Raw genomic sequence first — 25541 nt, 5'->3', positions numbered from 1 at the left:
AGATGCCTTGCTTGTTTGTTTGTTTGTTTTTCCTTTTGTTCCTCCTCTGACTAAACCTCAGCTCTTGCCTGAATTAGGAACCTTTAACTCCAAAATGGGATTTTTAGACTTGTATACAATTCTTGGTAATATTATAAGCATAGATTATATATCTATATTATCTATATATCACTATGAGTAAATTGCTATATCACATATTTAAATATGTTCTTGTAGCTCCCCATGCTAAATGCACTTGGTAACACCCACTGACTCTTTTCTGAAAAGGTTTCAATATTCTCTTTTTGAAAACTCTACACTTTTATTTCCCAAAGATGTACATTTCAAGAAATCTTTGTCCTATACAGAGTCCAACATATTTTAGGCCTTGGTATCTAATAGGGAATTATTTTTTTAAAAAAATCAGTATTAATTTACTCATTGACAGTGTTAAATTACTCATATGTTCTTTTCATGCTTGCCACCCACCTTCCCTTATGCCTCTTCCTTCCACTAAAGCCCAATCCCAGCAAGTCCCCTTCCACTATCATGGCTTTTGTGCGACTTTGTTTTTGTGTGACTCATTGAGTTTAACCAGGGCTATTCCCTTGTTCATGTATGTGGAACTTTCCCGTGGAGTATTGGTAACTCAATGGACACACCTCTACTTAAACCAGAGGTTCCTGTTGCCCCCAAAGTCATCATCTTCCAGGAACTGCAGGAGTCAGACCCCTTGCGCTCCTCCCTATCCCATGACTGCAGGTTGATGAGTCCAGCCCTGAGCAGGCCTGTGTTGGTTCCTGCGCCACTGTGCGTCCATGAGTTCAATATGGTGGTGTGTCCCGGAGATTGTGTGTCTTTGTTCTCCTCCCCACTGTTGAGTTCCTACATTTTCTCTGCTCCTTTTTCTGAGATGTTCCCCAAGTCTTATAGGAATGATGGATATTCCCTTAAGGATTGAGAACTCAACAGCCATTTTTAAAAATAATAAAAGTGAGATTAATTTTCTTATTAAAATCCTATCGAGTAAGAAAAATAATTTCATCCTATAAAAGCCACATGATACCACAAAATTAAATAGAAGCATTCTGTTGAATATTTGGAGTCTCATAACCAAAGTTCTTATTATATGTATGTTTTATTCATCAGCTATCTAATAATATAAAAAATATGAAAAGGCCTGCAGACCTTACCGAATGTTTAAAAGGAAGATATAATCCTGTCTGTATGGTTTGGGCCATCATTTTAAATTTTTACTAAACTAAATAAAACCTGACACGGAAAAAAAAATCTACATTACACTAAAGTAATGATGATATTTATCTCTAATTGATAAGATTATATAGTTTTTAAGATGCCTTTTCACACAAGTGTAAGTATACAGTGTTTGCTTTTTATGACTAATACGTTTCACTCAACATAACGTCATAAGGGTCTTCCTCATTGTAGCAGTATCGGAAGTTCCTACCTTTCTAGGGCCAGATGAGATTCCACTATGTGTATATATCATGCCTTGGTCATTGATTCTCCCGTTGGTGGATAGTGAGATTTCTTCCACATGTTAATCATTGTGACTGGTACTGCTTTGACCAATAGCATCAAGTCTCTGAGACCCTCTTTAAGTTCTGCCTTCAGACAACAGGATTGCTGGGTCCTGCGGTAATTGTATTTTTGACTCTTTGTAGAATAGTGATGTTTCCACAATGTTTCCATCATTCCCAGCAGCCATGTGCAAGGGTCCCAGTTTCCTGCATCCGTCCTGTGCTTGCTGCTTTCCATGTACCTGACAATAAATTGTCTTGCCTAGCGTGAACCGGTATGGCATCGTGGTTTTGATTTGCATTTCCCTAATGGCGGATGATGCCGAACATCATTCGTGTGCCAACTGGCCATTGCATTTCTTCGTTAGATAAACATCAATTTGCCCAATCTTGAATTGAAATTTTTAATATCTGTGGATGAATTGTAAGATTGCTGCTATATTATTTACAAAGTCTTTCCCCACACTGTGGACTTTACTTTCTCGATGGTTCCTTTTTGCTTGCATACACATGTCTGCATGGGTATTTGTGTGTTCAATGGGTGTGGCTGTATGTGTGTAAACCAAAGGTTGACGTTAGATGTTTTTCTTGCTTGCTCCTCCTGTTGTCTATCAAAGCAGGGTCTCTCACTGCACCTAGAGCTCTAGGTGCAGAGATCTAGAGCCAGATCTCAGATCATTAAAGTTTTCTCTTGGTTTGTAGTATTAGCTCCTAGGGTTGGGTGCTTGATTTAGACTTAGCTCTTGCATGTGGCAAAGCTAAAAAAAATTACAACAACAACAAAAACCAACCATTCTTTCCCGACTAAATGGTCGAATAATCCCGATGCACATCTCTGGGTGACACCTGAGAGGGTCCATGCCTGGGCTCTTGATTCTATTCCTCTGCTCCACATCTGCCCTCATGCCAAGCCCACAACGTCTGTTTGATGAATGTTGTTTTTCACTACGTTTTTGAGGTCAATCTTTTTTTTTTTTTTTTTTTTTTTTTTTTTTTTTTTTTTTTTTTTTTTTTTGGCTTCAGTCATGCTTTGGGCTGAACTCTTTCTTTTGCAAAAGACTCAACATGACCTTAGACGTTTGTTGTGTGGCTCTGGGAATTTATACACCATCAAAAGCCATGTGGCACTTCATTTACCCCAGTGGTCGCTATATTATTTCCTTATTACGACTGTAACAAAATACCAGAAACTCCTGGGCTTCACTGTCTTACACTTTCGGAGATCAGAAAGTCTCAGTGTACAATGACAGCTAGGTTGGTTTTGTCTGGAAATCTCAGGGGCCACTTGTGCCTTGCCTGCTTCTTTACGTCGAGTCTCCAGCTCCTCCTGTCATCTGAAGATCACATCATCCCCATCCTGTCCCTCCACAGACTCTTCCTCCACACGTAACTTTCCATTGTCCTCCCCTGAAGACCCTGTGATGGCTGTAGGACACCTAGATAACCCAGCGTGTCTTCTAGTCCCTTAAGTGCTTACTTTCCTCACCAGTGCAGACTTTCTTTCAGCACGGAAAGGAGCACATTCTTACATTCAGGAGACAGGAATATAGATGCCACGGAGGTCCCGTTCTGCCAGCCTCATTCCTGCTGAGTTGCCTGAGGTTCTTAGCTGAGCGGCATTCAGAACTTCTGGACTATCCTTTAGTCAAAAGGAGTAAGAGTTAGCAATTGTGTACTGGACATTTCAAATAGCTAGAGGAAGGCTGCCTGTCTGTGCAAGATGCGAGGTTTGGTTGCCTGTGTGGATCTAGAGCAGAAATGATGCTCATTGGTTCAGGCTTCCCTGCCCCTGTGCTGCTCCTCATAAAGAAGTTGAATCTTTCTGTGTGGTTAAGTATGTGGGGGCCTTTGTTTAAGGATTCTTTTCTGAGAGTTCACGGATACCCTGGCCTTGTGTGGAGCTCTGTATTTTACACAGTAACACTGTAGCATGAAGGGAGAGTGGCTCCCAAGGGCTCCTTCTCTAGCAGAAATATTAATGCAAAAAGGGGGTCCTTCCCTTGGTAACTGTGATACAACTCTAAGCTATGTCAGGGATCAGTGTGCACCTCTGTTAGGAAAAGTACTGCAGGATTGTTATTGAAGTAAAAAATAAATAAAACTTTTAAAACATGTTTATTCTTATGGACATATATATACCTAAGTAAATAAAACCGATAATCCCCTGGCCCATTTTTGTCACCCTGTAAGTAAATAAATGCTTACTAATACTCAGTTTTTCAGTAAGGTTTACTATTTTGCTCATTAACAAGAAGTTAGATTTTATTTTCAATTTGAAAAATGAAACATTCCAATTTTAAAGGCTTAAGTAGCAGGTCTCTTCTGTTAGCAATATTTAATTATGAGGTTTTACCAGAGATTACATGTATGGAATTCAGAGAGAATTTCTTCCTCTTGGATGTATTGGTAATACTAACTCTCACTGTGTTTCTTTTTATTTTTTTTAATCTTTTGGTGCTATTGGTTAGATCAAAGTTCTTAAGTTTAGTAAAACACACAAATCAAGACATGTCATTTTTTTAATCTTTTAATGCTATTGGTTAGATAAAGGTTTTTAAATTTAGTGAAGCACACAAATCAAGACATGTCAGAATTTATATTTTGATTTGTTACTTTTTAAGGTATAAATAAAGCTGCTTTTACAGCTCATGCCAAACACAATGCAGGTGGAACCACTCTTCCCCACTCCCGATGTTTCCTTCTAAGTCGCAGGAACTCTGTTAATGCAACACTCCTGACTGCTCTCTCCCTGTCCAAGCCGGAGCAGCCTAGGAGGAGGCACAGAGCTTGTAATCAACCCGTCCTTGGGAAGCTAACTGCTCTGGGGACCCTGTTCCTCCCTCCTGTGTGTTTTTACAGCAGCACCTAACACGTGGGGGCCTTGTAGTTTGCTAGTGACTGGGTGAGTGTTTCATGCCAGGCTTCAGTATCAGCAGCCCATGGTTTCTGCACACTGTGGTCTGAGGCTACAGCCCCCAGTGTATCAGAAACAAAGGTGGGGGTTGACATCCTGACAACTTTCCTCCTGGAATTCACTGCTCATTCTGCCCAGAGCTTGGAGGGGGATGTGTGGTGCCAATTGTTACATCAGTGACCTTGCACATGTCTGACAATGACCCTGAGAGTGAATTGAATCATCCCTTATGTTAGGGAAGGAAAGTGGAGCCCTGCAAAGGTCCATCACTTTAAGCATAACATTTTTGCTTAGCACCTGAGTTAGGCTAATCCCCAAACCCACATTGCTTGAGACTGACTGTCCCAAAGTATCATAAATGCTGTTTTGTTTGTTTGCTAGTGCCGTGTGAGTCACTGAACCATGCAGGTGGGCTTTATTGTTGTGTAGCCTTGCATTTGTATAGCAGAAAAGGAAAACATTTTAATGTACAACCTTCAAATCCAAGTTCCTCTTGCTACCATCACTTCAGCCTGTCTTTCTAATCATATCAGGTTTCCCTTTTTGGTTTGTATAACTAGAATGGTCTTCCCTCAATTACCCCTTGTCTGGCTACTTTCCCGTTAACCCTCAAGGCACACATGGCTTCCTCAAATCCACAGTATGATGTACAGCCGCTCCCCTTTGTGACTTCTGCCAGCCACTAGTCCTTCCCTTCACCTCTCAGGCCATCATTGGTGGATGTCTATCTGTCAGTGTTCAACCCTGGATGTCTGATTTAATAATAGCACATCTTGGTACTCCAACCATGGTTTCTGGATGAATAGTGGACATAGGGCTTGATATCATTTTCTACTAATGGAAAAATAGTCTAGAGAAGATAGCAGATTTCCCAAGACTTATTAAAAATACAGAACTGAATTTGTCAACATCCCTTTTTGCTTTCATCTCTTGCAATGGTTGGATTTCCAAGAGTTTGTAAATAAAAGGTTGGCTTGGTGTATTGGGATAGTAAAAAAACAAACCTTTCCCACTGTAGAAGCAGCCTCGTGGGGACTGGGGAGCACAGAACGTACAGAAAGACCGCTCCTTCACTGTATTTCAGAATCAGGCATTTATCCGGTCCACGTCCATAGATTTTGTGTCCATGGGAAAAATCGTGATAAAACTTGGGTCAGTCCTCCGGGTCCATCACTGAGAACATGGTGATGGTACCTGGTATACAGCTTAGTGTTATTCTTGGTAATTGCTTGTTCATAGAAAGACTGGGTTACTAATAGAGTGGTTGGTGGCCTTAATTTTGTTTTCTAACCAAGAATAAAAATATAGGAGAAGGTGTTATGAAGGACCAAATATTTGTAGAAAGAAAGGTGAAAAGGGGGGTTTTGTATATTTTTCTCCCTTGCTCAGTTCATTTAATTTAATATATTTACAAGGTATGAGCAACACATTTCTACACTCTTTAATTTTGGAGCCTTCAGTCTTTGTTTTGTTGATGGGGAAGAACTGCTGTTTTTAATGGGACATCTGCCCATGGGGATAAATACTGAATGTGACATTGATAATTGCCATCAGGTGTCGTACTGTCTTGATATGACCACTGATATTGTTTCTGTCTGACACAGGGCATTGATGTCCGAGATGCTCCTCTGAAGGAAATAAAAGTGACTAGTTCCAGAAGATTCACGGCCTCATTTAATGTTGTCAACACGACCAAGAGAGACGCTGGGAAGTACCGCTGCTTGATTCGTACGGAAGGAGGTGTTGGGATATCAAACTACGCAGAACTGGTAGTTAAAGGTATTTAATGTATTTTATACCCTCAAATAGCCTATTAAAATAGACATGCTCACATAGTTGTTTGTTCATTATTTGTTTATGCTCAGACTTTATCCTGCCTGTTCCGAATAGTAGCTGGCTGATAGGCTGTATTGATGGATTGCATTTTAAGTACACATTTTTGCATGTGAGCAATGCTTTTGGAAAACGTATGTGATTGATGTTGGTTTAGTAGCATGCAGAGCAATGCCTGCATGCTCAACCAGGGCTTCTGCCAGTTCTGTGGATACAGATTACAACCTATAAATTTTTTTTTTAAAAGATCAAATTTTTTTCCTGGTAGAAAAATCACTTAAAATGCAAATATTCACCAGGCAGGGTGTTTATGATAGCAAGATGGTTAATAAAATGAAGTAATGTCTATATAAAAAGGCCCTGTTGATAACACTGTCTTAGCCTTCATAATGCCCCAGTTACTCTCTTTTCCTATACTCCGTGTGACTGGAAAATTGAGTCATTATAGCCAAGAAGGTGGGAGATGAGAGGTAAAAAAAAACGGAAAAGAAATAATTTTCCTTTATCTCATTTAATGCATTTTTGTGGGCAGGGGAGTTTATCCCATCAAGCTGGTAATGCAATTTTTGGTGCCAGATTGAATAATTTGAACTTACGTGTGCACCATGCTGGCATTTTAGACAACTGTGACAGGCCGTTCCTGCTCTTCTTGGGAGAGACAAATAATATCTCATATTTTATTTATTTTATTTTTCAATATTTCGGCGGTAGGGATAGAATGTCAGACTCGCCGAGCCACTTCCTCGAGCCTGTGTCTTACAGTTACACGTTTGTTTTCCATTTCTTGATTATAGATCACAAACGTGGTTACGTCAAGGTGGACTGTTCCTATTAGTGACACATTTATCTTTGCAGCTGGTTTTAAAGAATACTGGGTTTGCATCCCAGAATAAGCTAAGAAGACACAAACCATGGATATACCTCCTCTCTTCATCTATTGTCTTCAATATAAAATAGGTAGAATAGTATTACCTAATGATAGGACTGTTGGAAACTTCAACAGCAGAAAGCACATGTTTGTACAGAGTAAACTGGTGGTGAATGAGCATCAGGCCCCAGTGGGGAGGAGGATGGGGGTGTTCATATTGCCCGAGATGGTATACGTAATTTTCATTTGATACTCTGCAACAGGACCACCCTCCCATATTTTAAAACCTTAAATGCCAAACGATTTGTTTAGCCCTTCATCCTGCCACACTGCAGTTGAACAGGGTGGCTAGGCATAGCCTTCATCATAAAAAACCTAGCAGGGGCTTGAGAAATCTACTCCTGTCTGGTGGAGTCCCTGTCTCCCATTGCTTGGCTTAGGAGACACAATACTGGCGTATCAGGGACCCTATCCTGACAGCCACTCCCCGTGGCGCTGATAGATGTGTAGCAGAAGGGAGAACACTCTCAATATTTACTTGAATCATATATTCTGCCACGTTGCATTTTTATGGGCAGTAAAGTTTGAATTAGGCTGCCTGGATGAAATTTTGAGTTCAAAGTTAAGATTCATAACAGATCTACAATTCATCAGCATTCCACAGACCCTGCCCTATTGAAGGTTCTCTGGGGAGTCAAGGAATCGTAGAGGGGAAATTAGACTTCTCAGTGTGGATGAAATTGCCTGGGTGCTCCCAGCCAGGGTCCCCTCTTCCTCCTCACCTGCCTCTCGCTGTTCCTTGTACTCTTCATTCTGTTATTATTCTTTGACCCCCATCTCAGTGTGCTTCTCTGAGATGATCTCCCTGTGTCTGAGCTACAGCTGTTGCCCTGCTGGCCCTGGAACGATAAAGACACCTGTTTTGTTATTCCCATCCATTGCAAATGTGGCCCCTTCTTTAAAAATGGCCTCTTCGGAGAAGTTAATTTGTCAGGAGTTAGAAGGAACATAGACTATTCTAGCCTGCCAGAGAAAGCTTAGATAGGAGGGATGAATGGGTTTCTGTTCTGTGTTTGCACTGCTTCTTCCTGTCTGAGGACAGCGTGGGATTCCCTGGCTGATTGACAGGATGTGCTACCCCTGTCTTCCATCTCTGCGCTCTGCCAATGCTGGCGACAGCTGCTGTGTGGGGCCCTGGTAGAAGATTTGGCTCCTTCTCCATTTATATGTCCATAATCACATTTCCACATAGACTGCAGTTGCTCAGGCTAGATTTGAACCTGCAACTGACCCGTCTCTGCCTCACTAGTAACTGTAGTGCAGGCCTTAGCCACTGGATCAGGCACAAATATCAGGGTTAATATGTGAAACTCTACTACTTAAATGATGTTACCTTTTCAGAAAAAAAGTTAAAATACAGTTATAGTTTCAGACAACTCATGTATAACTGAACACCCTGTAATCTTTGGGGTGCTAGTGTTTTACAGATGGGGAAACTGAGCTGTAAAGGCTTTATAAATCCCCTAAGAAGACGTGCGTGGGAAATCAACTCCTTAAGCCAAGCCCAGGTCCTTTTGCTGTCGCTGTCTACACATGGTATACCATGGCATGTAACACCAATAATAAAAACCCAGAGACACGCCGGGCGGCGGTGGCGCACGCCTTTAATCCCAGCACTCGGGAGGCAGAGGCAGGCGGATCTCTGTGAGTTCGAGACCAGCCTGGTCTACAAGAGCTAGTTCCAGGACAGGCTCCAAAGCTACAGAGAAACCCTGTCTCAAAAAACCAAAAAAAAAAAAAAAAAAAAAAAAAAAAAAAAAAAAAAAAAAAAAAAAAAAACCCAGAGACACAAATTAGGGTTCAACTCGTAAACCAGAAAAGCAAAGCAGCCAAGCCACTAGAGAAGTCTTACTTCTACCAAGGCTGGGTGACTCCAAGTTAAGCAGCAAAGTCTCTCTCTCCTCCCATTTTATATTTCCTCTAGTTCTGGGATTAAAGGCGAGTGATTCCCTAGGACTGGGTTTAAAGGTGTGAGCCACCACCACCTGGATTTGTTTCTCTGTTGATCTTGTGTAGCCCAGGGTGGCCTTGAACTCACAGAGATCCATCAGTCTCTGTATCCCAAATCCTGGGATTAAAGGTGTGTTTCACCATTGCCAGACCTCTGGTGGCTTTAGCTTTGCCTCTGGTCTTCAGGCAAAGCTTTATTTATCAAAATACAAATAATATACCACTACAATGGCATTAGAAAACATTTTGTGGGAGATACACAATATCTTGGATTTATTTGAAATATATATTTCATGTATAATTTCCATATAATTAAATATCATACTGACATCTATGCATCAGTCATTCTTAGGGGTAGCAGTTAAAGCTATGTAATGTGTTTATATCTACAAGTTCTCACTCCTGGTTTAGTATTCATTTTGTGGCATTTCTTTACATGAATCATGAAATATTTTACTCTGGTCTAGTGGCAAAGGCCTGTATTCCAGTTATGCAGGAGGCTAATGGTGGTGGATTACAAGTTCAAGGCCTGCCTGGCAGCTTAGCAAAAGACACTGTCTCAAAATAAAAATTAAATATTTTAGTACATTTACATCACATTCATTATCTCTTAGTTAAAAATTCACTTAAAATATGAGGTCTTGGCGTGATTTATCCTAATGAGCTATTTTCTAGTCATCATCACTTTATCTGAATACGGAAAAGAGCAAAGACACCTCCTCCCCACAGAAAGCAAAGAACTGATGTTGGTTTCTTTGGTGGTTGGGTGGGAGTGGTGTTTAAGGATCAACCTGCGTTGCGCCCCGGGTGATACTACCTTTCCTTCAGTCTTGTTCAGCACAGAGCAAGGCTGTGACTGATTGGCCTTGTCTGCCCTCTGAGAGGTCAGGGGAAGTTGTAGCGAGCATGTGTGGCTGTGCCCTATTTCAATAGCAGCATAGGGAGCTGAGAAGGAGAGACTGAAAAAGTCCAACCTCCCCTGTCGAAAACACTTGAGCAGAAACCACGAGAGCTTAGGTTTTTCTTGGATGACAGCTCTTTTCGGTACAAAATATGGAATTTTCTTACATGATCTCATCCATCATGTGGGGGACCACTTAGAATGTCAATGGCATGCAGAATTCCGTCATCTGGTATGGTACCCAGAGGGACAGTTAGCTGACATCTAATTAATAAGGTGGGAGGTAATTTATAGGTAAGATGGCCAGCCTCCCCATTCTTAGACGATGCTGAGGAAAACAGCCATCCGCAGGCCAGGAGGCTTTCCAGTTAGAGGGGGTGTTTGCTATTGACGTCTTTGACTTTTGTCAAGCTGGGTGTCGTGTGTTCTTTAATTCTGAGCATCCTCTGATACTCTGGCTTTAGTAAAACTCATACCTTGCAGACAGCAGGGCTAGACTTTGTAATCCGCATGCTCAGTTCTCCCCCAGTTAGATGAGCCCATTGTGACATCTTTAGGGAAAGTGAGTCACCTCGGAAATGGATGTTTGAAGAGATAAAAACTATGACTTCTCCCTTGCTGTTAAAATGATACTGAATATAAACATAAGGGAATGTGGCTTTCAATTCCCCAAGTAGCCAAGGCTAACCTTGACCTCCCGTTCCTCCTGCCTCCACCAATCCACGTATGGTATAACAGGAGCGTGCCAACTCAATTAAGGATGTAGAAGACCCAAATCAGCAGGGAGTCTGACAATGGAGTCTGTCTTAGATACAGCTCATCAGGAGTGCTTCAGTAGTGACTTTAGTGACAATAAAAAAAACTTCTTTGATGTAAAATATGTTTATGTATTTTGTCCTGAGACCGATTATAGGCATATTCACTTGAAAGAGTTAGGTGGGTTGTTTAGTTGTTGTTTTTAGACAGTAACTTATGTAGTCTGAGCTAACCTCAAATTCACTGTGCAGTCTCTGAAGATTACTCTCAGCTGCTGACCCTCTTGCATCTGGCTTCAGGGTGTTGAAGTTTCAGGTGTGCACCACTACAGCCACTCAGGGTTCTGGGGCGCAAGCTGAGGGCCTCTCGCACCTTAGACAGACACTCTACCAACTGAGCCACGACCGTACCTTGTTTTGCTCGTTTTTCCCCTTGAGACAGTGTCTTGTTTTACCTTGATTGGTTTTGAACTTTCAAGTTCAAGTGAGCCTCCTGCCTCTTTCCTTAGTAGCTTTCAAGTTAGCTTTGTTACTTTTTTTCAGTTATTTATTATATATGTGTTAGTGGGCTTTTATTTGCATATATATATATATATATGCACCATACAATATCAGAAGGCATTAGGTCCCCAGATCTCCTGGATCTGGTATTATAGAAGGCTGTGAGCCACCATGTGGGTCCTTGGAGCCAAATTCGTGTCCTCCGTAAGATTAATAAGTGATCTTAACCACTTAGCCATCTCTCCAGCCCCCTCATTATTTTTTGAAAGGTAAGGTTTGAACCTTGTTTAAATCCTTACCACTGTACTTACACTTATTGAACAAAGCCAAATCCCTCTTGTCAGTTCAACGCTTAAGTTTTAATGTCTTCTATGCCGTCACCATGGGTGCATGTCTAGTTCTTTGTCAACTGAACACAGAAATACCTGAAAGATAACTCTCTGGTTTGTTTTCAGAACCACCTGTTCCCATTGCTCCACCGCAACTCGCCTCTGTCGGAGCAACCTACCTGTGGATACAGCTCAACGCCAACTCCATCAATGGGGACGGACCCATTGTAGCTCGTGAGGTCGAGTACTGCACAGCCAGTGGGAGCTGGAACGATCGGCAGCCGGTGGATTCCACAAGTTACAAAATTGGCCACCTCGACCCAGACACGGAGTATGAAATCAGTGTGCTTCTCACCAGACCAGGGGAGGGTGGCACTGGATCTCCTGGGCCAGCCCTGAGAACAAGAACCAAGTGTGCCGGTGAGTACCGGGAGTCATTTTACTGATGGCTATGGCCTCCTTTGGTGTTGCTGTCCATATTGGATCCCACAGGTGGTTGACACTCTTTCTACAGCTCGGCCTGCATCCCAGGCGGGGATAAAAAGATTCCTTAAGATGAATCACAAGTTAGCACTCGACTTTAGGGCCCATGACCTCAAAAACGTCTGTCTTTCAACCTGTCTCTACTTCTATTTTCTGTTCTCAATTTACATCTTGCTTTGGGTACCACACAATTGATACCGGAATGGTCCCTGAGGCTTCCAGAGGCTATCTACTTTAATGATGTCTGCTGATGGGTCAGACACTTCTTCCAGCCCCTCTGCTTTCTGTTTCTATCTAATGTCCTCATCACCTAAGGGCAGTGCTGGGAAATGACAGATTCTCCCAGAGAGCTTGAAAGCTGTTTCTGTTGATGGGTATGTGAGGCATGGCTGCTGGCTAGTGACCAGGAGCCTGTTGGCATCATAAAGAATTATTTGTGGACTGTGTGTCGTCTTTGGGTTCTTGGATTGCAAAGTCCTAATTGTGCCAAAGCTGTTTTGCAAGCTGCATAGAATAAGGTTGATGGACAACAAAACGTAACATTTTATGAAAGCTAGAAAGAAGAATCTCTTACAAGTCAAGAGTTGTTTCTGAGTGATAACTGTCTGGGAGGAAAGAAGTCCTTATGGCGATCTCATCACAGTGCTCTTCCACAGTGGGAAGGAAGCCTTGTATTGAATTGTGTGCGGAGAGGTGAACCCATGGAGGTTGATACACTCACGCAGTGCTTTAGATGGCGTCAGGTAAGAGGACAGTACTGGCGCTTCATTTCTCTCCTAAGTTTTCAAAGGCCAATGGGTGCTGTCATGGGATTCCACTGTCAGAGTAAGCCTGGGATCTCAAATGTTCAGATAGAAATTATATCTATGGAAAATATGTAGGAGCATTTTCCTGTTCATCCATCCTCAACAATGGTATCTACTGCTATTTCCATAGTGTTTACATTCCATTAGATATTGTATGGAATGGAAAAGGGTTATTAAGTGTTCTGAGGATCATTTCAGGGTGTCTTATCTTTGGGGCCATAGAGGCAGTGGCCCCAGAAAAGCCCAGTGAAGACTATACCATCCGACTCTCTGCTAAGAGAAGAAGTTAATGTGTCTGTGTATAGCTGTGTGTATAGTTGTTATATGTACGCAATTGTGTATATGTACAGTTGTGTGTGTATGCCGCTGTGTGTGTATAGTTGTATGCAATTGCATGTGTGTACAGTTGTGCATATATACAGCAATGTATACAGTTGAGTATGTACACAATTGTGTGAACAGTTATGTTTATGCATCTAGTGCTATGAACAGTTGGATATGTACAGTTGTATATGTGTATAGTTGTGTGTATATAGTTGTGTGTATGAAGTTGTATTGTGTACAGTTGTGTGTATTCAGTTGTGTCTGTATTTACACAGTTGTGTGTATGTTTGTGTGTGTGCAGTTGTGTATGTGTCATTTGTTTGTGTACACAGGTGTATGTATGTGTGCATGTGGAATCAGTCTAGGATATCCTTCCTCAGAAATCTTGCGTCTTTAGTTTTGAGACAATACTTCTCACTGGGACCTGGGTCTCACCAATTAGGTCAGGCTGGCTGACCAGAGAGCCACAGATATCTCTGTCTCTACCTCCTTATCTCTGGGATTACAAGGACCCTTTCCCATGCCTGGTTTTTAAATGGGTGAGGGGACTGAATGCGGGTCCTCGTGCTTGTGTGCCAAACACTACAGCAAGGGAGCTGTCTCCTGAGTCCCATGACATCAGTGACCACTGACAGTTGCACCTGTTTTTATGTTTATCCGTGATGTGGATAATACTAGCTGTATAATGGCAGAATTCACAGAAAATTTTCCTTTAAAAGTTCATAGTGGTATACACTTTTAATTCCAGCACTCGGGAGCTAGGCAGAGGTAGTAAGCAGATCTCTGTGAGTTTGAGACCAGCCTCTTGTATGTAGTGAGCTCCCCCGAGACAGGGCTACAGAGTTAGACCCTGTCTCAAAAAAAAAAAAGCAGTTTATATTAGGGAAGAGAACAGGTGCATTCTCTTCCCAGGATCATCTGTGGGCTCTGTCATGGGCCGATTGTAACGGGATCTGGGCGATCTGTAGAGCTCTTGGCCCCACCTGACCCCTTCAGCACCCATGCTGAAACAGCAACTGTCCATTCGGACTAGGGCCACGGTAGGCTTGCTCATTGGTTCTAGAAGCTTCCTAAATCTTTCTCAACTTCTCTCCTCTTGTCTAAATCTTACTGTCTCAGTCACTTACTCTAGCAAACAATTTTATTCGTTATGAGATGTTCATCATATCACATGCTGCATTTGAAACACTAGCTCTACTTAGCATTGTCAGTATCAGTACAAATGATAATATTTTAATAATTCATAGAAGTGGTGACATAATTTCACACTTCTACAATTTTTTATTGGTATCAATGTTTTAATTGTAAGTATATCATGCCCCCTCCCTTTCCTTCCTCCAGCCCCTCCCTCAAACTATCCCATGCCCCTATTCTTAAGTTGAAACTCTTTCTTTTTGTATGTGTGTATTTTTGTATAATATATATCGCCTGCTGGATCCATTTCTATCGTATATGTGGATATGGTTTCATGGTTGACCAGTCTGCATTTGTCTTACTCCTGAGAGAAGCTAATTTTCCTTTTCCCCAACAGTCATTCATTTCTTCTTGTTCCTTTTCTAGGGCTGAGACTCCATGAAAACTGCCCCCTTCCACCTTAGTATGTCCATTGATATTGCCATTGTTCTAGTCTGTTTATGTGGCCATTTCTAAAAGTGAGTAATTAAAATCAGATGACCTGGTATTCTGACTCTTAGAATTTTTCCACCCTTTCTTCTAGAATGTTCTCTCAGTATAGATTCAAAACCTATAATATAGGTGTATCCGTGGGGGCCTGAGTTCCCCACCAGTCCATTGATCTCTGCATTGTATTCAGAGTTGTGTTTTTTTTTATGATGATCTCCATTTACTGTAAAGAGAGGGAGGTGGTAGCTACTCATCTCTGTGGGTATAAGGATAAGATTTAGAACATGGTAAGCAATTGCACTGCTCTCGCAAAACAGTGGTAGTGAATTCTTCTCTAAATCGCCTCAGCAGACCCAGAAACTGGCAAGTGTCTAGTACCAGGCATGGTTTCTCTCCTATTGAATGGGCCTAAGTCCATTTAGACAGCTGTTGCTTGCTGCCGACTTTTAAACGCCAAGTCTTGCGCCTCTAAAAATAGCCGTGCTGGTGATCATTATGGTTCCTAGGTGTCGCACCTGGTAGAACTGCTTGTTTCCCTCTCTTTGCACCTTGCATAGTATTTTCTGGAACCATAAAGGGTAGACCACAGGAAAGGAACTTTGAGGTCAGATCCAGCTGGAGTCAGCCAATTCATGTGTCCTAAGTGTGTGGTGTCTTTGCAGTGGGGGCCACCCTCATTCGCTAGAGGCGGACAAAGATGACGTTGAGTGGCTTAGACTACCCTGACCAGTTGCTCAAAACTAGAAAATGGAAGGACATCGTGCGTTCATGGCTCATGATGAACATGGAATTAATGTGATGAAAATGACCATCCCACCTAAAACAGTGTACAGAGTGAATGAATGCATTCCTGACCAAAACACCCACAACATTCTTCAGAGATAGAAAAAAAAATTCTAAAGTTCTTATGGAAGCAGAAAGGGTCCTGTATCACCAAAGCAATCTTTAGCATAAAAGAATAATGCTGGAGGTATTGCTTTTCCAGAATTCAAGAACTATTAGAGTCCTCTAATAATAAGGTCAATATGGTACCAATCCAAAGAGAGACATATAGATCAGTGGAAGAAAACAGAACACCCAAATGTAAGTACTCATCACTATGGCCATCTGATGATTGACAAAGGCAAAAACACTGAAAGAGACACAGGATATCCAACAAATAGAGCCAGGGAAACTGATGGCCACGTGCAGAGGAATGAAAGTAGACCCATGTCTGTCGTTCTCCACAAAAAAATTGATTCAGTTAGATCAAAGACTTCTTTTTGAAAGCTGAAACACCAAAAGTGCTAGAAAATTCCATCTTGTAGGCAGCACCTACAAGATATAGGTGTAAAAGGGGCTTTGTGAACAAGACACTATTTTCCAAGAAATTAAGGCCAACAATGAACAATTGGCACTTCATATAACTAAAAATCTTTCCGTACCGCTAAGAAAGAAATCAGTTGAGTGACGAGAATCCCACAGAATGGGAGAGAATCCTTGCCAGCTACACATCCGACAGAGGATTGACATCCTGTATACACACACACATACACACACACACACACACAGAGTAAATGACCAAATTTAAAAAAAATAGACTAGGGATATAAACAGAGAAGAAAAATGGCTGAGAACTACATGAAGAAGTAGTCATCATCCTTAGCCATCAGAGGAGAGCAAATTACACCCGAACCAGAATGACTAAAGTCACAAAACAGCTCACAACAAATGGATGTGGGGAAAGGGTAGCCCTTATCCACCGTTCACTTCTTCAGTGGAAGGATAACTGGTACAGCCGCTATAAAAATCAGTGTAGAGAATCCTCTACATGCCAAAAGTAAAATTACCACTGCCCCGGCTGTACCACTCCTTGGCATGTACCACATCATACCCCACAGATGCACGCCTAGTCGTGCCCGTTGCTGCTCTCTGCACAGTAGCTAGGAAACGGAAACTACCTAATGTCCACCAACAGATGAGCAGACAGTGAACATGTGTACATGTACATAATGGGATATTATTCAACTGTAAATAAAAATCATGTGAATGGGTGAAACTAGAAATGATCGTATTGAGTGAGGTAACCCAGACCAAGAAAGATGAACACCATCTTTTCTCTCGTCTGCAGTACCAAACTCCAAGTCCTCAACTCGGAGTCAATACCACAGAACCCCAGAAACCAGGAGAGTTTAAAGGAGCCGTGGGGAGGGGGATCTCAGAGGGGATTAGCAGGACACAGGTATAATGAAGTGGAAAGAGACTTACAGGGTGTCTGACTAGGGCCAGACAGAGAGAAGGTGCGGTAGGAGAAGGAAGGACAAGAAAGCAAGGTGCTTTTGAACCTCAAGGGATTATATGATTTTATATTTGCTGATAGCATTTTTCAAAATCAGGCTTGCTTTCGGGGCTGTTACTGGTTTTACATGTGTCTTCTGAAGTATCCAGAGCAGGACCTCTGTTCCTCATGTGAGACTGTAGAACCCTCATAAAGACCCTGTCCACCTCCAGGTGTATGCCATAAGAAATAACTTCAACGCTATTCTAATCAGCTCTGTTTGGGGGCACACAATATATTACTTCTTCCTGCTTCTGCTGGGAGAGGGCACCTTATCTGCCTCATCCCCATCACAGCCCCATCCACGTAGCATTCCAGGTCCTGGTTTTGTTTTTTCATCTTGGTGTTGTGGCCAAGCATTTCGGCTATTGACACAACTCTGTGTGTTTCCCCGATTATAATGCATGCGTATATTTTTAGGAAGCCTTTTGATAGCTCTGCAGGGTGTGTAAATGTATAGCGTTCAAAGAGACAGGGCATCTTTTACAATAGATTGACAATCCCTTTGAATAAATGAAAACCCATTTTCAACTGGTATTTGCACACTGACTCGGGTCCCTAAAAGAATTTATCGTCAGTTGATCGAGGGCTTCCAATAACAAGCAGCCTCATATCAGCTCTGTTTGTTGCCGGCTTGTGAGGCTCTGCCCAGTGTGTTCCTAGTGTGTCAAACACTGACCAGAGAACGTTTTGAAAAGGCTGCAATTGAGCTGAGTCGACCTTGGAAAACAGAAGAAAGTATGTTAGGTGAGAGAGTTGAAGTTAGAAATGAGAGAGGAGGCATGTTAGGTGGGTGAAGAAATTGAAGTCATGAGACTCCTTGCTGTATGATGCAGGACAGCTCACCTTTCTTGACCTGAGGCTTTTGAGCCAATGTGCAGTTTAGACTGGTGATGGCTGTTGGTGGTCCGAGAGGCATTGCAGAAAGAGAAGGGAAAAGACGGGCCCTGCAATTACAGACTGAGAGCTAGCTAGCTATTGGTCCACAGTAGCATGCCCCTGGCTGGTGAGCACCTTCCAGTATTTACGAAGAGAGAGTCACGGACCTTCTAAACCCATGAGCCCCTCTCAGCCTTCCCCTGCAGTGTGTGGAAATGCCTTGGGACGGCTTGGGGATGAGACTGACCGAGTGAGGAATAGAAGGGACGGAAGGACGTTTGCTTGTATGATTGAAATAGGCAAGAATATTAATGTAGAATCGGAGCAATGTTGAAGCTTATATGAAGAGGCCACCGGGGATGTGGCTGAGACACACATGAACCTTCATCACAGTCTTCGCTGTCTGTGTAAATCATCCTTGTAAAGCAGGGGTTCTCAACCTTCCCAATGCTGTGACCCTTTAATACAATTCCTCTGCTGTGCTGAACCCCGACCCTAAAATTACTTTTTTGAGGCTACTTCATAACTGTAATTTTGCTGCTGTGATGAATCAGAAATATCCTTCTTTTGCAATGGTCCTAGGCAACCCCTGTGGATGGGTCGTTTGACCCCCGAAAGGGGTCATCCAAGGTTGAGAACCACTGCTGTAAAGCTTTGACCTCTCTCAAAAAGAACCACCATCGTCTCAGGTTGGATGAGGAAAACAAAGCACTAGTATTGTGGGGGTGACAGCCTTGTACAGTGTGGGTGGGCTCCCAGAAATCAGTGCATTCATTTCTGAACCCTGCATCTTCCACAATTCCGCCCAAAGACACTAACGCCCAGGGGAGATCAGCCAGGATCCAGTAGGTTCCTGAACTGTTGATCGTGGAGAAAGGATAACAAGACTAGGTACCTTACACGGTGGGCTGGGACTGATTTGGTGAGCTAGAACCCGACATTATACAGTGCGATTCCAGTGTTGAAAATGACAGAGTGAGCCTGACCTTGAAGATCTCAACCAAACTGAAGATGCTGTGATTCATCTGTTCGTTACTCTCTGTCTCCGGAAGTGATCCATCATCTGTTTCCATCCTGCAGATCTTCCGATTTCATTCTGACTTTATCCATGCTCAAGAGCTCCATAATCTTGCTTGTCAAGGTCCGAACACTGGCAGAGTTCTGTAGTGACCTTTTCAAAAGCGTGGGGCGGGGGCGGCATGGTTCTTTTTTATCATGACCACAGGAATAGCATTTGAAGCCTGTCTCTTACTCCGGACCTGAATTTTGTGTTAGAGTGGATACTATAGCCAGCTTCCTCAGTTGTCATCCTCCTGTGTCTGAGCTGACTGTGCTGCAGCTGGCCCTGTGGTCATAGGAAAGCCACTGTCCTCTATGCAGCTACCAAACAGATAATCACGGTACAGCTCCTATGGTGTCATTGCAAGGCCGCCGCTGCAGCCGCCACTGCTTTCCCGTGCAGAGCAGCTGCAGAGGCAGAGCTGTAACTATGGCAACCAGTCAATCAAAGTGCACTGTCATTTATTTTAGCCATCTGACTTTTCTGTGTGTGCCACTGGACATTGAACCCAGGGTCTCACATACATACACTTTCTGTGTTCACCACTGTGTTTTTACATCCTTCTCTGTTTATACCTCCTACCTTGATGCACGGTTTTATGAAGTCATGCAGGCTGGCTTTGAACTTGCCATCTTCCTGCTCCCACTTCCTCAGAAGCTGGGATTACAGGCCTACATCACCCAGCCAGGCCTTAACTTGTTCACTCAAAAGAGTTTGATGTTGAGGACCTGATTTTTTTTTTATTACCAAAGATCCTTTAGAAATGTTTTACATATTTTTGAAATACTTGAGATCTTGAAACTAAAGCCTGAGAACTGCTGTTGATGTCAGGGCTCACAGAGTTGCCTAGCGTTGAGAATTCAGTTTTGGACAGACTCACGGGAAACCCTTTGTTCTAGCCAGTCTGTGTTTAGGTGTCTGTAATGTACTGAGCTCTGTCCTGTCATGGCGACACCCATGAAACTGTATCTAGCTTGAGCCCTGCTTTCTGCCCATCCTCTTCCCCAAGGCTCATGGATACATTGTCATCACTGGGTCAGATTTCTGTGGGGATCATGTGTAGCATCTCTCCAGAGCACTGGCCTTTGTATTTCTGGTGGCTACTTCCAAGTGCAGGCGTAGGCTCTCCATGGAAACATGTCCTGTCACCCAGTTCCTTTGTTCTTGCCCACTTCTTCATCTCTGAACAGGGACACCAGCCAGTCCCTCCCCACAGCATCAGAAGTGGAGATGAAGGTCAGGTTATACCCTTTACAATGAGGTTCTTTGAGAACAGTAAAGTGTCCTACCTGTGTGAGTTATGTTTTCAAAGACAAGCATAGTCAGAAGCTGGCTTCAGGGTAACTGTACACATCCAGGGACTTCCCAGCTCTGCAGTTGAGCCATAGTTGGATAACATCAGAGAATTAAAATTACTTTAGCATACAGTTAAGCAAAATGAAGTTTAGTGTGTGTTTTCTGTTAGGGCATATTATAGTCATAGTATTTGGAGCATCCTTTTTACCCCGGGCCATTTAGTGATACGTAATTGAAATAGAAAAATGGATAATATTGTTAGACTTGTTTTTACAGCTGACTTTGTGCGTGTTTTATTTGGGGACCTCACTTTCCATGTATCCTGGTTATTGGCCAGCTGTGGTTAAGTGACTTGCTAATAACTCACCCCGAAAGTTAAGGGATGCTTATCTTTAACAAAAGGATAATTATAATTGGTGAGCTGGGAGAAAGCTGAGCTTGAGTCCTCAGGATTAATATAACTAAACATGTTTGCAAAAATGAATACTTATACCTTTGAAATGTACTCTTAACCTTTTAAGTATCAGGCATTGTGCCGAGGGTGGAGATTTCTGATTTTCTGTTTATATATTTGGGAAACTGATGGTGTAAACACTTGCACATTCAAATTCATATGAGTAAAATAACAACATCAGGTAGTTATAAATGGGGTAAGGACAAAGGAAGGAGCCATTTTCCTTCTTCATGTTAGTAAAATACACAAAAAGCAACACTCGTCACCTTAACTGGGTCTAATATCCACTTCGGTAGTGTTGGGTCCATTGAGCAATCACTGAGCCACTTTCCTCTTACACTGCGCTTGCTCACATGAAGGCCACATTGGCCCCGGACAGCCCCTGCAGCCCACAGTTCTGCCTTTTCCCTCTGAACGCATGGTCTACGAACGCACGGTCTACATGTGCTCATGCATATGGAACCCTGAAGGATTTGTCCCTTCTTAAGTGACTTATCCACTTAGCAGAGTTCCCAGCTATAGCCACCCTGCCACACGGATCGATTGTGCTTTTCAGTTGCTCAGATCACTTTTTTATCTCCTCCCCCATGGGATTTCTTTTTATGACCTATTCTGAGTTGTTAAGCACCGACTTTTGGCTTTTAATTAATAAGTCTTCGCTGAAAAGTCTGCCTTGGTGACTTAGATAAATTTCAGCGAGTCAAGCACAACGTGCAGTTGCGATGGAGTTGAAACCCAGCGATGCTGGAATGATGCGTACGAGCGGAGTATGTCTATTTTATAAACCTGGTATTTTATACTAAGAAGGGGAGCATGTGTTTTCATGCTCCTAGCATAGATGTGTATATATATTTGTGGATTTTTCTTTTATACACTTGGTTCAAGTTTTTATATAATTGCACTGAGAACGTTTGACTCATTACATTAAAATCCATATTTGGTGGCATAGTGCTACGTAGTCTCCCTGAATACATGCATCCTCAGCGACACAAAGTGTTGAACAGCTCAACTGTCCTTTGCTCGGCCTGTGGGAAGCAAGGGCACAGCCTAAGGTGCTGTGCGGTTTAGCCTCTCTGCTGACTTTCACAATGGCAGTTGTCCATTTGCACCTGAATGCATATATTTGTATAGTTGTGTTGTGTCCTTGACAGGACTTCTGTTGAACAGACCACAAGAAGAGGAAAGAGTCCCTTCAGGGTAGAGCTCTGCCTTCTCACCATGGGGGTTTGGCTCTTATCACAACTTGAGAGCCCAATCTATGTTTTGCTCAAAGTGGTGAATGAATGTTGTGGTCCATTCTCCCGTACTGGATGGACCTCCTCTAAATGTCCTGAGATTTGGGAATGCTGGTTTGGCAATAGAATTTCCTGTGCTTTCCGTACACTAGAGTGACTCTTTTTAAATAAATATGAATCAGATTTGCGTGACAGAAATGAGTAATAGTAGGTTTCTAGCAGGGGGGTGTTATGTGGAACTCAGACCCTACTATGCTGTCGTTCTCCTGATGCTGGCCTCCCTCCACTTGGATTTGATCATTGTCCTTAGTCCTTCTTTGAAGGAGAAACACTGATCTTCAGTTAAGTCCCTGCAAAAGACTAGCTTGCTCGTTTGCCTCTTATCAGTTTTCAACCCCATTACAGTATGTATTGAGGCCTGCACTCCTGACCCATGGAATTTGGGGGCAGGTAAGAGTTGATTTAATTATGACTGTTATACAGGATGGATAAAGGCCAATGATCTAATGGAACAGAACAGAACTCATTTTTAATTTAAGTTTATTTGCCAGGGGAAAAAAATTAAAGGTGTTCTAATTCTTAAATGGCTCTGCCAAAGGGCAACATGTTTTTAGTGCATTTATAACACATTAAACCATTAAGAAGCTTTTAAAATAATCAACATTAAAAGAGCATTAGAAGGAAGTTCGCTATTAGAATGCAGATGTAAACACTTTTTGCTTTGGATGGCATCCCACTGTGTCTGCAGGTCAGGACAGAATTCAGGATGCAGGATGGACCAGAGCCTTCCTGACAGCTGTTTCTGCCCCCCGAGACTTACAGCTAACACTTTGGCCAGTGCTGGGGGTGGGAGGGGTTAGAATGGACCAACTGTAGCAATTCTGCAGGAGAGGTCCAGGTGCTCCTTGAGTGAGTGTAGCCAGACAAGGCGGCTGTTTTTGGAGTTATTGCTGATGCTTCTGGAAAGGGCAGTCAGTTCTCTGTAGGACCATAGACCTCCTCGAGCCTGCAAAATGAGCACAGTATACTACTGCTGAGCTTCCTCTGTGCTGCTCTTAAAGCCTCAGAAGACTGCTTCCTACATAGCTCAGAAGAAACTGAGGTGCCGAAGAAAATTATGAGGAGCTAGGGATGGCCAGTGTGCAGCCTGGGACTGAACCCCGTTGTTTGTGTGACAGCAGTCCCACACGGGAGAAAATCACAGAGATCTTACAGACTGTACTTGACATGTCCGTCAGTTAGAACCCTACTTATCCAGATGTTTGCTGATGCTATAGTCCAGCAGCGTCCTGTGGAAGCACTGTTGTGATTATTCCTTCGCCAAGGAGCAACCGCTATATGATGAGCCTGGCCCCAAGACGAGTGGGATGTTCGAGAATGGTTCCATTTCCTGCAGTGATCCCTGCAATAATCAACTTATAAGCAGGAAAGGTTGACTTGGGCCCCTACTTTCTGAAGACTTGGGTTGTGGTTGGCTGACGCTTCACCTTCAGGCCTGTGGCAGCCCGGTACATCACGGTGGGGTGTTCTGTGTGGTCCAGGGAATGATGTAAGATAGCCTTACTTTTGCTTTCAAATGAGCACGTAACAAAGGTTAAAGAACTAGAAGGTGATGGAAACAGCTGATAGACTGTGGAACATTGTCCCATGGGGGAGCATCGACCGTCACGCCGATTGTGAGCTTGGCCGTCAGAAGCCTCTGATTTCCTGTTCCCATGGCATACAGTTTTATATCATGGGGCAAATATAGTAACCTCTGTTGGAAATTCTTAGCCTCCAGCTCTATTCAAGGATGCAGTGTTTTGAAAACTCTTATCTTTTCGCTGTTTGTCTTTCTCCCTGTCACAGAGGTGGGGGTAGCAGCTTGGTTCAGGACAAGGAGTTTTGAGGATACTTGAAATGAACATGTAGGGGAGTTTGGGTAAAGGAAACTCTTCTCCCAGATCCCACTTTGAACAGGACTAAACAGTGCATGATGGTGTACCAGGATATTCTATACTGGAGGACATGGTACATGCATGCCTCATGGCAGTGGTACGCCTCACAATGGGGAGTGAGGTACACAGAAACAACCAGAAAATGGCAGGGAGGGACCCTAGTGATCTGACTTTCTTCCACTTGCCTCCCTATTCAGGGTTCCATTATTCTTTCTGTAATGCCTCTGGCGGAAACCAAACCTTGAACGCATGGACCATTGGTGACTATTTCAGATCTAAATTGTAATGACATCCTTGAACTCTGTGAGACTCTGGGCCATCTAAATCATTCCTAAATCATCTGTGCATTTAGCAAGAAAAAGATTGATAACAAAATGGTTCGTGTTTAGATTAGCTCAAATGCCTTAGTTGTTTATAAGCCTATTTATAAGTTTGCTACACTGGGCCCCCATGAATAATTATCTTTTCTGCATACTTGTGGTTTTTGGTGGAACTTGGAACATAATTCAGCATTATGATTTATCATGGAGATTTTTATTCAGCCACTGCCTTTACGAACGTCTAGAAAACACGCTCTTCTACAGGGGTTCCGTCATTTCAGCCTGGTTGGCTTGAAGTGAGTGCTGGTCTGACTCCTAAAATCCCCCAACAAATTATTTTCCCATTCCTCAACCCTTTTCCTGTTCCTTCTATCAACTTTGAACCAATACTGGCAGCTTCTTATCAAGAATGGGGAAATTACACTTGCTGATGCACAGAAACGGCTTGGCAGTGTAACCTAGTAACGCAGTGAGTCCTGTGTAGACCCGCTGTCAAACTCGGATTCAGTGAACAGAATTGATACATGCTATCACCGAGGTTTTATACGGCTCTGGTGAGGACTAAGAAGCTGAATGACTTGGGGCTTATGTGATGTACATATATTAAATCAGATTTTGCTTTAAAGAAAATAATGCATAAATGTATGTCCTCAAACAAAATCCAAGAAATGATCACATGTTCTGGAGAATCGGGGGGAACATGCTGCTTGTATAATTTCAGTTGTTATCAGGCTAGGAAACAGCTTATTAACCAAGAAAGGGGGAACCTGTGAGTGCTTTATTCCTGTGTGTATGATGTCGCTATTCTAGACCAGTGGACTCACTTCAGTACATTACTAGGACATACTAGAAGGTGATGGAAACAGCTGATAGACTGTGGAACATTGTCCCATGGGGGAGCCGATTAGCTCTGCTCACTTCCATCTTTAATGCCCCAGCAACTACATCAACCAAACTAAGTTGAATAATGACAGTTGGTTAGAACAGTAGGACTTGTGTATCTTAGGGGACAATCATGAACATGCTCATTCATGCATGGGCTTCTGGATGATGGAGAGCCCTTGTGTGGGATTGGGCATTCAGTCCTGATGCTCGGGACGCAGGACATTGGAGCACACAGTAAAGTCCTTCCACAATGAGGATTGCTCCTGAGCCACCGGGGATGGTTAATCTTTA

General features: G+C 42.8%; 1 protein-coding gene across 1 annotated transcript in view; it reads left to right on the top strand.

Moving 5' to 3' along the window:
* Ptprm (protein tyrosine phosphatase receptor type M) overlaps positions 1-25541 on the top strand; it is a 670047-nt gene that overhangs the window by 290850 nt on the left and 353656 nt on the right. The window contains exons 6-7 of the mRNA XM_038315433.1: positions 6039-6213; positions 11758-12051. Coding sequence (XP_038171361.1) covers positions 6039-6213; positions 11758-12051 — 469 coding nt within the window. The remainder of the gene's footprint in view (positions 1-6038; positions 6214-11757; positions 12052-25541) is intronic.

Source organism: Arvicola amphibius, chromosome 18, assembly GCF_903992535.2.
Source record: "Arvicola amphibius chromosome 18, mArvAmp1.2, whole genome shotgun sequence".
Lineage (NCBI taxonomy): Eukaryota > Metazoa > Chordata > Mammalia > Rodentia > Cricetidae > Arvicola > Arvicola amphibius.
This window is presented reverse-complemented; position numbering and strand designations above follow the sequence as displayed.